The sequence below is a fragment of the Colossoma macropomum genome, unplaced genomic scaffold, assembly GCF_904425465.1.
Source record: "Colossoma macropomum unplaced genomic scaffold, Colossoma_macropomum, whole genome shotgun sequence".
NCBI lineage: Eukaryota > Metazoa > Chordata > Actinopteri > Characiformes > Serrasalmidae > Colossoma > Colossoma macropomum.
The window spans coordinates 33,923,901-33,940,595 of record NW_023494786.1 but is presented as its reverse complement, the minus strand read 5'-3'; the positions used below and the strand labels follow the sequence as shown (position 1 = coordinate 33,940,595).

The following is a 16,695-nucleotide window of genomic DNA, read 5'->3' as shown; positions in this document are numbered from 1 at the left end:
TGTGTTTGTGCATAGTAGCCCTCCTCCTCCTCCCTCATTTACTCTGTCGCCTCCCTCTAACCCCCCCAAAACCCCCCTCTCCTCCCCTCCCTCTACCCCCCTCCCCTCCCTAAAGTCTTTGTGTTCACGTTTCTCTCCACATTCCGTTCAGCCGGAGTCCTTCAGGAGGCTGCGAGGAAGTCACTGCACCTCCATTCATTCATTCAATCATTTATCGTCCTACCTTATCTTCTGTCCATCCATCTACACACACACACACACACACACACGCCCAGTGGAGACGGCTGCGGAGCTTCACACACTCCAGACTGAGATGGATTAGACTCTACTGGGTCAAACTGGAGCATCACAGACGGAGAAAACGACGGGGACGGGGGCGCAGGGAGACGGTGTGCGCTCACCATCACCACCAGAGAGAAAGAGGTGAGAGAGTGTGTGTGTGTGTGTGTGTGTGTGTGTGTGTGTGTGTGTGTGTTGTGCTCTATGAGGAAGTATTTTAGCCTGCTGGCTTTCAGAGTGTAGTATGGATTATTGACTGTAATGTGGCGTGTTGGGTGTAGCGTAGCTCATTGAGTACAGTGACTCATTGAGTGTGGTAGAGTATAGTGTCGCTTATTGAATATATTGTGCCAGACTGAGTATACTAGAGTATAGAGTAGCTTATTAAGAATACTGTGACTCATAAAAATAGTATAGTGTGACTAATTGAGTATGGTGTGGTTGACTCAGTATACTATAGTTTAGCTTATTAAGTGTACTGTGACTTATTGAGTATACTAGAGTATAGTGTAGCTTATTAAATGTACTGTGACGTGTTGAGTATACTAGAGTATAGTGTAGCTTATTAAGTATACTGTGGCTCATTTTAAATAGTATAGTGTGGCTAACTGAGTAAAGTGTGGCAGACTGAGTATGCTAGAGTAAATGGTTGCTTATTAAGTGTACTGTGGCTTATTGAGTGTACTAGAGTATAGTGTAGCTTATTAAGTATACTTTGGCTCATTAGGGTATAGTAGAGTCTACAGTGGCCAGTTGTTTATTAGAGTATGGTGTAGTTTATTAAACATACTGTGGCTCATGAGGTATAGTAGAGTATTGTGTGGTATATTGAATATAGTCTGGCTGACTGAGTGTACTAGATCATAGTGTAGCTTATTCAGTATACTGTGGCTCATTAAGCTTATTACATATACGGTGGATCATTAAGTATAGTAAAGTATAGAGTGGCTAACTGAGTTTGTGTGACTGAGTATACTACAGTAGAATGTAGCTTATTAAGTATATTCTGGCTCATTAAGCTTATTAAGTCTACTGTGGCTCATTAAGTGTTAGAGTATAGTGTGTCTAATTGAATTCATTGACTGAGCATACTGGAGTATAGAGTGGCTTATCAAGCACAGAGTGGATTATTAATATAGTGTTACTCATTGCAGAGTATATTTTGGCTAATTGACTAAAGTGTGGTGAGAGTATTGTGGCTTACTGTGTATAGTTTGGTTTTCTGAATATACCATGGCTTATTGAACATAGTTTGGCTTATTGAATGTGGTGTGGCTAAGTGAGCATTATGTGGCTCACTGCATATACTGTGGCTCATCGAATATGAAGTGGCTTATTGAGTATATACTGACGATAGTACAGTAGAGTATAGTGTGGCTAACTGAGCATGGTTTGGCTCATTGATTTACATGGCTCATTGAGTATAGTTTAGTGTTGCTTATTGAGTATAATGTGACTCAGTGTAATGATATATATTGCACTTCATTGAGAAAATAATAATATATTAATATTAATATAATAACTATGGTATGGTTTACTGAGTACAGTATAGTGTAGCTCATTGAGTTTACTGAGTATATTGGTTGTAGAGTGACTCAATGATATATTGTCATCCATTAAGTATATTAGAATACAATGTGGCCCACATACTACTGTATGTGTTCCATTGAGTATAGTTGAATACAGTGTGGTCCATTGAGTATAGTAGTATGTGGTCCACTGAGTATAGTATAATACAGTGTGGTCTACTGAGTATAGTATAATACAGCATAGTCCATTGAGTATAGTAATATGTGTCCATTGAGTATAGTAGAATACAGTGTGGTCCACTGAGTATAGTAGTATGTGTTCCATTAAGTATAGTATAATACAGTGTGGTCCATTGAGTATAGTAGTATATGTTCCATTGAGTATAGTAGTATGTGTTCCATTGAGTGTAGTATAATACAGTGTGGTCCATTGAGTATAGTAGTATATGTTCCATTGAGTGTATTAGTATGTGTTCCATTAAGTATAGTAGTATGTGTTCCATTGAGTATAGTATAATACAGTGTGGTCCATTGAGTATAGTAGTATGTGTTCCATTGAGTATAGTATAATACAGTGTGGTCCACTGAGTGTAGTAGTATGTGTTCCATTGAGTATAGTATAATACAGTGTGGTCCATTGAGTATAGTAGTATGTGTTCCATTGAGTATAGTATAATACAGTGTGGTCCATTGAGTGTAGTAGTATGTGTTCCATTGAGTATAGTAGTATGTGTTCCATTGAGTATAGTATAATACAGTGTGGTCCATTGAGTATAGTAGTATGTGTTCCATTGAGTGTAGTAGTATGTGTTCCATTGAGTATAGTAGTATGTGTTCCATTGAGTGTAGTAGTATGTGTTCCATTGAGTATAGTAGTATGTGGTCCATTGAGTATAGTAGTATATGTTCCATTGAGTGTAGTAGTATGTGTTCCATTGAGTATAGTAGTATGTGTTCCATTGAGTATAGTATAATACAGTGTGGTCCATTGAGTATAGTAGTATATGTTCCATTGAGTGTAGTAGTATGTGGTCCATTAAGTATAGTAGTATATGTTCCATTGAGTGTAGTAGCATGTGTTCCATTGAGTATAGTAGTATGTGTTCCATTGAGTATAGTATAATACAGTGTGGTCCATTGAGTATAGTAGTATATGTTCCATTGAGTGTAGTAGTATGTGTTCCATTGAGTATAGTAGTATGTGTTCCATTGAGTGTAGTAGTATGTGTTCCAGTGAGTATAGTAGTATGTGTTCCATTGAGTGTAGTAGTATGTGTTCCATTGAGTGTAGTAGTATGTGTTCCAGTGAGTATAGTAGTATGTGTTCCATTGAGTATAGTAGTATGTGTTCCATTGAGTGTAGTAGTATGTGTTCCAGTGAGTATAGTAGTATGTGTTCCATTGAGTGTAGTAGTATGTGTTCCAGTGAGTATAGTAGTATGTGGTTGATTGAGTATTGTATAACACATTGTGGTTCACTGAGTATAGTAGTGTGTGTATTGTACAGTATGGTGTAGCTCATTGAGTACAGTAGTATGTAGGGTGGCTTATTAAGTACCGGCTTACTTATAGAGTATAGTGTTGCTCTTGTAGTATAATGTTTTTTGAGTATAGTGTGCCTTCTTGAGTGAAATAATGTAGTGTGATTAGCTTTTTTTTAAGAAAGCTATTCACTATTATATCATGTGATCATATTGACAGATTAGCCCAATGTAATCTATGGTGCATGTTCACCATCAGCACGAGAGAAAGAGGTGAGATCATCATGTGTGGTGTGGTGTGGTGAGTATCCTCTCTGCCCTAGGGAGGCTATATCAGCTGACACGACGAAATAAGGTGGAGTATCAATAGCATTGTGATCATTACTGCATGACTGTGCTGCTTTCTGGTCATTTTATTACACAGATGTGGATCAGCGAAGATTTTAAAGTGGGCTGAGCTGCTTTCTTAGACCCCTGATGTGATTTTGTACAATTTTTAATGAGCTTGTAACATATTTTCAATATATTTTATATGGATGAGAAGAATCCCAAGCTGCTTATTGTTCTCCCCCTCAATAGATAAGAAAAAGAGAGAGAGAGAGAGAGAGAGAGAGAGAGAGGAGATGCATTCATAACTTTGTAGCTTTAAATCTTATTTCTCCTGTTCTGTGTTTTATTATTAGCATGCACTAAATCCAAAATATCCAAAATGTCCTTTTTCATGCTTAAATTTATACTTTTATGTATGTAATGATTTAAAATGATCAGCTGTATGGACAATAGACTGTGCATGTCCAGCATAATTATGATATAAAGAGAATATTACGGACATTATATACAAAAAAAATGTATAAAAAGAACAAAGAGTCTTCCTGTTACAGCGTGTCTAGGGGGTGCTCCCTGCACCTCCCTCCAGTTCCCCCACTCAGGCTTCACATTCACTTTCTTTGGGTTTCTCTGGATGCCAAAAACACTCACCATCATTTAGCATTTGACAACAGTTAATGAAATGTTGTGGGATAGTTCTGTGGACAGTGCTGGACTGCTGACCACAGTGGCTCTGATTTATAATCCCATTGCAGAAATGACAGACTGGAGAATCCAGTGCTGTGCAAAAGTCAAAGGAAGCAAAAGGACGTTTGTCTGGGCAGTGTGTGTTTACCAGTAAAACCAGTAGATAATATCAGAATAAACATAAATAAACAAAAAAACACAAATAAAGAAGAACCATTAACGCGAAAACTCTCTCTTGAAACACTTCTACAGTCTGCTAGCCGTTTACTGGATCTTGTTTGTATGTTAGCGTTCATATAACAGCCATTCACATGAACATTTTCGTCCATCCTTGATTAAACACGGACATGTGAAGCTTGTGAAAGACGTTCCACACGTTTTACATGAAGCTTATAATATACTTTAATGTATATTAGAGCTTGTGCTCTGCAAAAAAGCTGTTATTGCAATGAAATTATCTAATATGTAGTCACTATGTCTAATATTTCTCGCGGGGAGACTATTTAACTGATTCCTAGGCATTTTTCTTGTTTTAATAATTTTATCAAGTAAAACTTTCTCACTATATTGGCAAAGTTTTGTGCTTATTTTAAGATAATATGCTGCCAGTATAGTGAGATCACTTTACCTGACAGAATTACTTAAAATAAGAAAACATTTAAAATAATTTAGCTGATTATTTTAAGTAAGTTTATCAAGTTATTAACTGATATAAGAAATATTAGACATATTGACTAAATTTGAGATAATTTCACTTACCAAGATACTTTTTTGCAGTGACGATATTTGAGTGTAAATATAAAATCTAGTCAATATATCTATTATTTCTCATTATAAGATTGTCATAAGAATATTGTGAGATTATTTAAGTTATTTCTGGACATTTTTACTTGTTTTTAAGCAGTTTTATCTTATAAAAGTGTCTTATTTCATTGTCAGATCATGTTACTTGTTTTAATCATTATTTCTTGAAATGAGCAAAATTATCTTCATTATTTCTCAAAACAAGTAAACTAATCTGCCAATGGAATAAGACACTTTCACCAGATAAAATCACTTAAAACAAGTAAAAATGTACAGAAACAGGTGGAATAATCTTATAATATTCGCTACGGCTCGTATTCACAGACCGTGGCGCATCTAGAACCTCTAGAAGACGTATTTTCTCACAAAATCGGTCCCATTGTAAATCAAAGTCCAGCTCCTGAAGTCCTAACCAATGGGAGAGCTCGCTCGGCTGTGCCTACCTAGATATGACAGAGAGAAGAATCCTGATTGGGTCATTTTCTATTGGGTGTTTTGAGGATTTAATCCTTTTAATCCAATCAAAACAATCCAGTCAATCATAAGAGTATTACTACAACACTTACAGAGTTTAAATACAACAAGCATAAAGATCATATTAAATATGAATAAAATAAAAAATGTCAGAAATTGTCCTGCAAACGATCATATGTACAGTAGTCAGTGTCAGAATGTGCTGTAAGTCAGTAAAGTTGTGAATATGTAGATTAGTAGATCTCAGGTTTGGTGCCTGACTTCTCACTGCTGTCCAGACATCACATAGATTATTTAAACCCTCTACTGCACGCATTGTGAGAGCAATTAAAAAATCCATTCAATTCACTTTTCTTGCATAAATGGTCCTTGATTTATTTTTTCGAACTTGATTATTAACGTTAAAAACATTAAAAAAATGTGTGCAGGGGTCCTTTTGGAGTATGTTGCCTTGAGGCAACATTGTGCAACAATGGGAAGAAACGATATAGAGCTGTGTTCCCTGAAGTGGTGAGACCTGGCTTGCGACTGGCTAAATCCATTTCACTGTCACACAATGTTGCTTCTAGGCAACAAATATATTTCTGCAAATTGTCATAACAAAAAAACAATTGATACTGAATGTTAAGGTTTAAATGTGCCCACTAAGAGAGAGTTTGACCAGGGATAAGTTTTTTATTGACTTACTCAAACTCTTTCCTTTATTGTTAACCACATCATTGTCTTTAAATATGTATAATGTTATTGTTAAGTGAGGAAAATGATTTTGTTGCCCTGAGGCAACATCGTGCAATAGAGGGTTAATTTAATTTAATGAAGTATTGAAGAGATAAAGCAGGTACTGGGTGGTTACTGTAAGTAGAGCGATTTGGAAATTATTGAACCCATAAAACAGAACAGTGATAATGCAATGTTTATTTGCACTTATTCTAAAATTAGTGTTTTTTACTGCTCAGCTAAACAGCTGTACGGGTCATTTTCTCAGACTGCACAGTGCTTCAGGCCATAACATGAGAATATTACCACCTTTATTATATCCAGGCTGAGAACTCTGGAACAAACACATCTGGATTTCTGTCATTTCCCAGTATTATTATATCCTGAGGCTCTTTATTCCATATTTACATACACGGTGAGTTGTAAGAGTAAAGAATAGAAATCTGTAAATCTCAAGTCTAGAGTAAATATTGTGGTTTTAATATACATTAGATTTGTGTGATATAGTGATTTTAACTGTAATTGCATTGTTAAAATGTTAATCAAATAGTTACATCATAAATTACATTTATATTCACTCTCATTCTGTACAGACAGGTCCAAACCTGCACATCTCTCATTTGTGACTAAAGTGACTAAAGGACGTCTTTCTGCAAAACTAGATCATAATAATTGTAATTTAATATCTTCTCCTCTGCTTATGAACACTGATGTGGTCTGGATTGAAAGATTACAATCTGCACTTTCCACAGCTGTTTCGATGAGCTATGAGGCTAAATAATTCATATAAAACTGCAGCCTGATTTTATCGCTGGTGATATCTGTGGATTTTATCGCTGAAGTACCTTTACATGAGCAGTAACACTTTATCTGAATGTGACCTACACAGAGACGTCAGAATACAAGCATGAGGCGACACTTGTTTTGACGAGTGTAAGCTGAACTCCTGAGAACAGGAAAAATAGGAAATCGAAGCTGAAACAGCTTTTCAGAGTAATTACAATTTCAGTGAGTCAGTTTTTTCAGTTGTGTGGAAAAAAGAAATTCCACATGTTAAACAAGTTGTGTTAGTTTGAGCTTTCACTGCAGCTCTAATAAACTGGATAAAGACTTGAATTCTTACCAGTGAGGAATGAAATCTTTCATGCCAAAAATTATTATTCTGACAATTAAAAGTTAACATGTCAATTTTTAAATACACATATATATATATATATATTTTTTTTTTTTTTCTTATTTTTTGGATGGACTGAAAGTTTACAGTCTGTGTTTCAATGAACTGTGAGTCAAAAATGATTCCGATAAGCATGACTTTATCACTGTTTTTTTGTTTTTTTTTATATTGCTGAAGCACCTTTGAATCAAACAGTAACTCTTTATCTGATTGTGACCTACACAGAGACGTCAGTATACAGACATAAGCATCAAATAACCCATGAGGCAACACTTGTTTTGACGAGTGTAAACTGAATTCCTGAAGAAGAAGCTAAAAGGGTTTGCCATAATAATTACCATTTCAGTCATTTTTTTAATTGTGTGGAATAAAATCCAACTTGTTAAACTTCAATTCGTGTTAGTTTGAGCTTTCACTGCAGCTCTACTAAAGCTTGAATTCTAACAAATGAGAAATTAAATCTTTATTATTTCCACAATTAATAGTTAAGATGTCATCAATTTTTATACGCATTTTTTTTTATTTTTTGGATGCGTTTCAATGAGCTACAAGTAAAATGGCAGCATGACTGAACGATGGCTATTTTTTTATTGCTGAAGCACCTTCGAGTAAACGCTAGCATTTTATCTGACAGTGACCTACACAGAGACGTCGTTATACAAGCATAAGCATCAAATAAAGCAGTTATGAAGCAGCTCTTGTGCATTTATGTACAGCTTTAATCAGTATCTGCGAAACGTGAGACTACTAGAGGGGCCACAGGAGCAAATATTGTGGCAGATTACAGACGTGTTTTACCCCTTGTGTGACGAGAGGCGTGGCCGTGTGTTCATTTACATATTAATTTAATTGCGATTCATAACAAAAAATAACACCTAAAGCTCTCTGATGGTAATTTACTGCAGTAAAGTGGATTAAATTTGATTTTCTACAATGTTCTAACATGTTTGTTCTCACCTGCATGTAATCAATTCATGAAGCACATTCTGCCAAACAGCCGATTAACCGATATATAACAGACACGTATTGATTCTCGTGTTCAGTTCAGACTGAACATCAGCAGAGCTTCTAACTGCTGCTGTAGGAGAACAAACAGGATTCAGATCAGCAGGTTTGACTGCGCTGTATTTAAAACAGCCTCTTCTTCCTGCGACAGATTCCATGTTTGGTGAATCTCTAATCTGTGTGGAGAGCAGGTTTAGCTTATTGTAACCAGTCAAATCAGAGGCTCGTGGATAAAAACCAGTTTTGAGGTTCTAATGAAAAAAGGGAAATCCAAACTCACAGTGATTAAACAGGTGAAGGTCAAAACCGAGAGAGAGCGAACCAAAGCCAAAAGGGACGCCCAGCGAAAGATCAAACAACACAAGCAGAGTCAAGAACCAGCGAAGACAAAACAGAACAAAAAAGGGAGTCAAAAGAACAAAACAGGTTGAAAACACTACAGGCCAGGCAGTAAACACCACTCAGTACACTCAGTGAAACTTCACAAAGAAGGAAGAAGGAAGGACAAACAAACAGTATATGCTCTGCTATAACAGGGGTCGCAACCCAAAAAGAGCCATTTTGTCCATTCAACAAAAATCAAACCACCTTGGGAGCCACAACAGTTTATGTCCATTTTATTATCATCTTGGCTGTAAATATGCCTCAGTATGTGCTGATGTCCTAGTATAGAGTAAAAGATATTAAAAAACAGACTTAAGCTTTAGCTCAGCTACAGCTGCTTTTCTCACATCTCTGGCAGGAAACTTTTCCACGAAAGTAGAACAGTTTCCTGTAAAATGTCTGTCAATGTTCGACTTTTTACGAGGCTGAAGTCGCTTCTCATTCGCCAGCTTCTTGTTCAAATTCCCCAGTTCCACCTTAAATGGTGGCTGAGATGCCAGAATGTAACTGCTGCACCATTTAAGGTGGAACGGGACTGGTGAACGAGACGCAACTTCAGCTGTACGACTTTTTAGTGTTTCAGTTACTCACTGCAGATTAAACATATCAGGAAACCAGCTGGAGTGATTATAAACACAAGTAAGTCCATTCGTCTCTAAATTATCGATGTTCATCTTAAATCTCTCTCTTTGTCGTTTCGTTAGCTACTAGCTAGGCGAGACTGTTGTCTGTGTTGCTATGGTGACCAGCAGTCTGCGCTGATCTTCAGGGTTAAAGGGTGAATTAGCAGTTCTACATTAACTCCAGAGTTTAAGACCATTTATTGTTAAACTGTGTTGAACGATCAGCAGAGCTTTATTTTACTGTAAAGAGGATTATTTTATTTTTACCTACTAATCTGACTCAGCTGTGGAGCAACAGGGCAGTAAAAGAGCTGCATGTTGCCGACCCCTGTGCTAAACACAGGTGAGGAGAATGGCTAATCGGGTGAACCTGATCTAGGATTGGCTAGTGCCTGAGAGTTCTGAGTCATGTGATCCTCCTTGGAATTCTGGGAGTTGGAGTTTGGGAGCACAAGAATCCGAGTAGCGGAAGAGTCGGAGGGAGGCGTGTCTTCTAAATCAGTGAAGAGACTTGACTTGTTGGGATATTATTTACAAGTTTGAATTGATTTTATTGCATAAAGATGTTTTATGATGTAAGTGAGATTGTATTGACATAGAGTTGAGGTGGCAATCATTTGGTCCCTTTATAACAGTGTTATGAAGCATCATAGCAAAGTAATGTAACTATCTAAGAATGCTTTATATATTTTTTTTCAATGTAAATCACTTTGGTGATGTCACTTTGTCAATACAGTGTCATTTAAACATCTAAAACATGAAACAATACTGTCATACGCTGTTCATAAACGCTCCAGTAATGGTTTATAAATAGGTGATTCAGCAGTTATGCACACTGTGCAGCTCATAAATAAACCAAATAAACCTTTCCAGATAAAATCTGAGACGAGCGTCTCTAAATGAATGAATTTTGCACGTTTTACTGAGGGATTTTAAAGCCTTATGTGTCCTCTATGCTTTCTGTGCTCTGTAGATGTTTGACCACTGACTGGCCACCAGCTTGAAGCATTGTGGTGGAGATATCCGCTGAATGGAGCGGCTGCTCTTTTCCAGATTCCCTCTCTTTCTTTAGTCCGTCCTCTAGTCTCTCCGAAGACAAACAGGACAGAGGAAGACAAACAGCCCCCTCTACACTAAAGACTGCCTCCTTTGTGTGGAGCGTAGAGCTGAGATGGTCACTATGTGGGGGGTTGAGCTCTGCTTAAAGGGGAATTCCACCAGGTTTCCAAATTTTCCTCAATAATTCAGTGGTTAAGCTGTAATCAGAGTCGTTCAGAGTGGTTTGGTGTGAAACGCTCTGTTCTAGAGAAACTGACCGAGTCAGAACTGTTCACAGTGGTGGTGATAGGAACCAGACGTCCACCTCTAAAAGCTCCCTCACAGAAAGTTCCTACATGAAATGGTTATGAATTCACTGCCTGATGACTGAGACACTGTTTTAGGATAGTTTAGAGAAGATTTTGGCCTTAAACTCCATTCATGGTGGAGGGATACATGCAGGGCGCTGAGAGTCAAAGATAAGTTATCATTTCAGATTTTCCACTATTTTACCGTCATCAATATTTCAATTTTTCAAAAAAAAACCAAAAAATTATATCTTAACAAGTGTAAACATCGTAAATGTAGTCAATAAGTCTATAATATCTCATTATGAGACTGTTGTAAGAATATTGTGAGATTATTTAACTTATTTCTAGACATTTTTACTTGTTTTTAATCAGTTTTATCTTATAAAAGTGTCTTATTTCATTGACAGACCATGTTCCTCGTTTTAATCATTATTTCTTGAAATGAGCAAAATTATCTTCATTATTTCTCGAAACAAGTAAACTAATCTGCCAATGGAATAAGACACTTTCACCAGATAAAATCACTTAAAACAAGTAAAAATGTACAGAAACAGGTGGAATAATCTTATAATATTCTTACAACAGACTCATAATGAGAGATATTAGATTTATTCACTACATTTAAGATGTTTGCACTTCTTAATATAATATTTTTTGCAGTGTAGGTTCACTGGTGGTTTTGGATAGTTAATAAAATGTCTATATTTGTGTTGTCATGGCGACCCCTGGTTCCTATCACCACCACTGTAAGAAACTGTAAGAAAACTGAACCATTTCACACCAAACCACTCTGAATCTCTCTGATTATTGATGTTTATTATGCAGATCTTCTGAAAACTAGTGGAACGTCATGTTGTTCTGCAGTTTTTGAGACGGTGTTTGTGTCCTGGTCCAGCACACGGCCTTCGTCTCAGGTTCCTGCCTCTGTTCCCAGGACCTGAAGGCTAAATGACTTTTTTACGGCACAGATGAGGCCTTTTCAGACCGGCTCAGACTTTCTTTTGTATGTGTGAGGAGCGTTTCTCCATGCTCTGCCCCACTCTGTAATTGATTTCTATCTGCTCTGAAGATTAAAACTGAAGTGCTCAGGATCAGAGGAGCTGCTGTTATCAAATTTAGCCTCCAGCCAGTGAAAGTTATCCACTTTTTTTTGTTCTTTTAAACGATTTAAACAGATTGTTTTGGATTTAGTTCTTGCGTTTCTGATTTTTTAATCTGATCGTTTTATTAAAATGGCAGATGGAAGAGAAACGTGTGTCACACACCTCTCAGAATGTAAACAGCGTTAATAGTTTAGTAGGTCAAGCTTAAAGTGGACGTAATGGGTTTCCCTATGGACCGAGAATGAAACCATCTGCATGAATCACACATCACTGAGACGTGGTTAATAAAGCATTCACTAAACTGATTTATCCACACACCCCCGAGATATTTACCATCAAACCAGGTTGGACTTTAAAAAATGACTGTTTTATACATTTTAGGCTGTCGTCATCTTTAGATGGCATTTTGATGTCTTATTAAAACTCAGAGCCCCTCAGAGACCCCGGTGTCCCCTCTGCACAGGCCATAGTTAAAGGAATAATTCGGTGAAAAATCTAATTTGCATTTTTCCTCTTACTGCAGACGTAGGAAATGCCAATTTATGCTTATTTAGTTTAGCACTGGACCTACGAGACTAATGTTGCTAATAGAAGTCAATAGTCACCCAAATCTTTCCTCTAAGTTCATCCCCAACACTTCCCTCAACACACTCAAACCGCATCCAGGTCTTCATTAAGGCGGCACAGACTTGTCAGTGTGGTTCAGGACACAGTATGACTTACTGTGAGCTATAAACATGAACAACACTTGACTGCGTAGCTGAACGCCGTGGGCAGACACTTTAGACATCAGCGGCCGTGTTACAGAAACTTCCTATCTTTTTGTCTTAAGATCTGACAGGTCAAGATAAGATTTTCACAAATCCGTATTACAGAACAAATCTTATCTTATCTTACAGCATCTTTTCTTATCTCAAGTTAGGAAATCTTAACTTACTCGATTGAAGTCGACAATCAACTGTCATGTCTGTTACCTAGCAACCGACCATACAGCACAGCTGAAACATAAACATGTAATCTAGTTAGTTAGCCAGACAGCTAACGTTAGCTACTGTTACTGATGTAAAAAAAAAGGCAAATAAAACTAAAGTGTGATAAACTGAGAGTTAAGAATATAGTGAGAGCGCCCTCTGCTGTTTATCAGAGTCACTGCCCCATAGTTTCAGTCTCCATTTCCCAAACGCTTTAGCCGAGCGCGCTAACGTTACTCCTCCTAATAAACAGACACACGTTCAGCTCCATCTCCTCATTATTCACCACCATCGCAGTAATATTTGGTGGAGATCAAGTCTGCAGCGTCTGGGCTTTTAAACGCTGTTAGAAAAAACTCACAACTCAAAGCACCGTTTTCAGTGTAGATAAATGTGGAGTCATTATGCTGGTTATAGTGAACTGTGCTGCCTGTCACAGCACAAAAACAACTGTTTATGTACAGTAAAATAAGTTATAAAATAAGAGCTATGATATGTATGGTTGTACACTTTCCATATATGCAATATGTGAGTCTAAGGTAGATAAATGAGATGCTTGGTACACTTATATAGCATTTTATTTATTTATTTTTTTGACGTTTTTCAGTCTTTTATATAATTTGAAAATGCCTGTTACTCTTTACATTGTATGTAAATTTCATGACAAATGGACTAAAAGAATTGACCAAAAATGGCTCGTAAAAAAGTCTGGTTCCATTGACTTACATTAAAAGTAAAGTATGTTTTTTCCTTCTCCTGTAAAGTTACCATATTGGAGATAAAAGGTTTTCTTCCAACAACAGCGATGTGTATATATATATATATATACATATGTATATATATATATATACTAAATTACAAGATATGGATAGAAAATGTACAGGATGCCAATCTGTATGTGCAGGTATAGAATTGCTAGATTCAAGCTATAGTAAGAGTCTGAACACACTACAAAGCTAGCAATGTAGCAAGTGTTTACAGCAGACTCCAGAGTCCACACAGAGAAGAGCTGTGGTGTTTCAGGGTGAGGCGAGGAAAAGGGGGTCATGAAACCCAAAAACGCTGTTCTACTGTGCGCTGCCCCCCAGAACCATTGGCAAGCTGCCAGTAGTTGGTACAGCAGATTTGCTTAGTAACCAGGTTTCTTAGCAGCCTGTTACATACATTTTCATGTGAACGCACTGCTAACACCACTCTCAGTTCAGCCTCGGTATAACTTCGGTGCAACTGGTGCAAAGTCCTCTCTGAAAACTGGTCTTAGCTACAGCCTGCTTAGCAGTTAAAGGGGAACTCCACCAATTTTTCAAAAGTTCTTCATAATTAAGTGGTTAAGATGTAAACGGAGTGGTTCAGAGTGGTTTGGTGTGAAACGCTCTGTTCTAGAGAAACTTAGAGTCAATCGTTCACAGTGGTGGTGATAGGAACCAGACGTCTGAGGAGTTTAATGATTCTTAAAATTACATCACAAATAGTTTAATTACAGGAAATGGTTATGAATGCACTCCCTGATGTCTGGCACATTGTTTTATGATAGTTTTGTGATAAAGTTTTGGCTTAAAGTGTTAAGCCATTTATTTGAAACTTTTCATGGTGGAGGGATACATGAGGCAAAATAGTCCCCAAAGAAAACTTGGTAACACTTTCTATGAATGTCACCTTTGTAAGCATCTATAAACACATTTATAACATGTTATAATGTATTCATAAGGCATTATAAACATATACATTTTTATAAAAAAGAACTACACTGAATTACACTTTATAGCCATGTTTATTATACATTATGAATTGTTAATATAATGCATTATAAATAGTGTTAATAACGTTATAATGTCAGTGCCAAAGAAGTCAGTCCCAGCTTGGAGACTGCAAAGTAAAGACAAATACCAAGCTAACGGTGGTGAACATTACCTTTCCCACATTGGGTAAAACACTGATGGCAGCTCTAGTTTAAACTCTGACATTTGAAGCCTGTAATGTGCTTTACTGTCAATGTTTTAGTGTTTCAGTAAATCCTTCAGTAAATACTTCAACTTGAAGCCTCACTCTGAACACTGGAGGAGGCTTTAGTACAGTACGCTTCACTTTACTTAGAGCGGACAAATACGACTTATGAGCTCTTATAATTTGTTATGATCAGTACTTATAATGTATTATGTTAATTCATTATGCATAATAAACATGGCTATAATGTATAATGCATTTTTATAAATATTTATAGCTATGTTTATAATGTCTTATGAATGCATTATAACATGTTATGAACGCGTTTATAGATGCGTACAAAGGTGACATTCATAGAAAGTGTTACCAAAAACGTATTATTTCAGAAGGGTCAGTGATATTCTGTCTATCTTTACCACCAAGTACACCGTCAAATGCATCATCATCACAAAATTGAGTAACAGTTTGATGGGGTTAATCAGTGTTAGCTTCACATTAGCTTAAGTCAGTGATGCACAACTCCAGTCCTGGTGTCAGTTCTTCTACTCAAATACACCTTTTAAATCTGGCAATTAACAGATGAGATCAATCAGGTGGTTTTGAGCAGGTAAAACACCAAACGGCCCTCCAGGACTCAAATTGTGCACCTCTGGCTTAAGATATGTGAGCCCTGCTAATGTCCTGCTGTTAACAGCATTCAGTGTTGAGCTACAGCAGAAGAGATCTAGACATAAATAGTTGCATAAGTCAATCATCAATCAGTGTCAGTTATCAGTGGTGAACACTGTGAAGTGATCAGAGCTGCAGAGCTCCTCCTCCTCCTGACTGTCCAGCTGTGTCAGACTGATGAGCTCAGACTCTGGTAGTGTTATGAGGAGATGCTGAAAGCTCCTCCTGTTTATTCTCTCAGTTGAAGATCTTCCTCAGCTGGAGCTCTTCAGCCTCTTTCCCCTCATGGCGTCGGACAGCCGGGATGCTAAAAAAGCTCACAGTGTTTCGTTTACTGTTGCTGGTGTTACTAAAGCCGTGAAGCAGCGGCTCAGCATGGCTTTACTTCAACTGTCAGGATGCTTTATTAACTAACGCTTGACCGGTGGTTTGTCAACAAGTGTGACGTCATTTGATCTATAATCCTGTGTTACATGAATTCTCTTAACTGTCTGATTTCTGCTCCCAGCGCATTCCCGATCCAACCCCAAGATGATGTCTCCCAAAGAGAAACCCAAGAAGCCGCCCAAAGACAGTATGACGCTGCTGCCTTGCTTCTACTTTGTGGAGGTAGGAGCTGAATTTTGAGTTTTTTGGGGTGAAGAACTTCTGTAAGATAGTATTTGACCTGCAGGCGGTTTGGTCAGTGAAATGCTTTACAGACTAACTGGGCAAAACAACATTCAGGTTCATCTGGCAAACAGTGATAAAGCTGAGCTGAACCTGCGACTGAATCACAGCCGTGATGCTCACGATAATGTGTTCCCTCTTGTGTTGTATGGCTTAAAAAGCACACTTGATGTAATTTCACACCAGACTCCGAAAAATGATATCTTAGTGAGAGTAAACATCTTAAATGTAGTCAATATATCTAATATTCCTCATTATGAGACTGTTGTTAGAATATTGTGATTATTTAAATTATTTCTAGACATTTTTACTTGTTTTTAAGCAGTTTGATCTTATAAAAGTGTCTTATTTCATTGGCAGACCATGTTCCTTGTTTTAATCATTATTTCTTGAAATGAGCAAAATTATCTTCATTATTTCTCTAAACAAGTAAACTAATCTGCCAATGGAATAAGACACTTTCACCAGATAAAATCACTTAAAACAAGTAAAAATGTACAGAAACA

The 16,695-nt window shown here is 37.1% G+C and overlaps 1 protein-coding gene across 1 annotated transcript in view; it reads left to right on the top strand.

Moving 5' to 3' along the window:
• Positions 1–367: 367 nt before the first annotated feature.
• Positions 368–16,695, top strand: part of plppr3a (phospholipid phosphatase related 3a) — a 42,187-nt gene continuing 25,859 nt past the window's right edge. The window contains exons 1-2 of the mRNA XM_036565416.1: positions 368–423; positions 16,029–16,129. Of these exons, the coding sequence (XP_036421309.1) occupies positions 16,052–16,129 (78 nt within the window). The 5' untranslated portion in view covers positions 368–423; positions 16,029–16,051. The remainder of the gene's footprint in view (positions 424–16,028; positions 16,130–16,695) is intronic.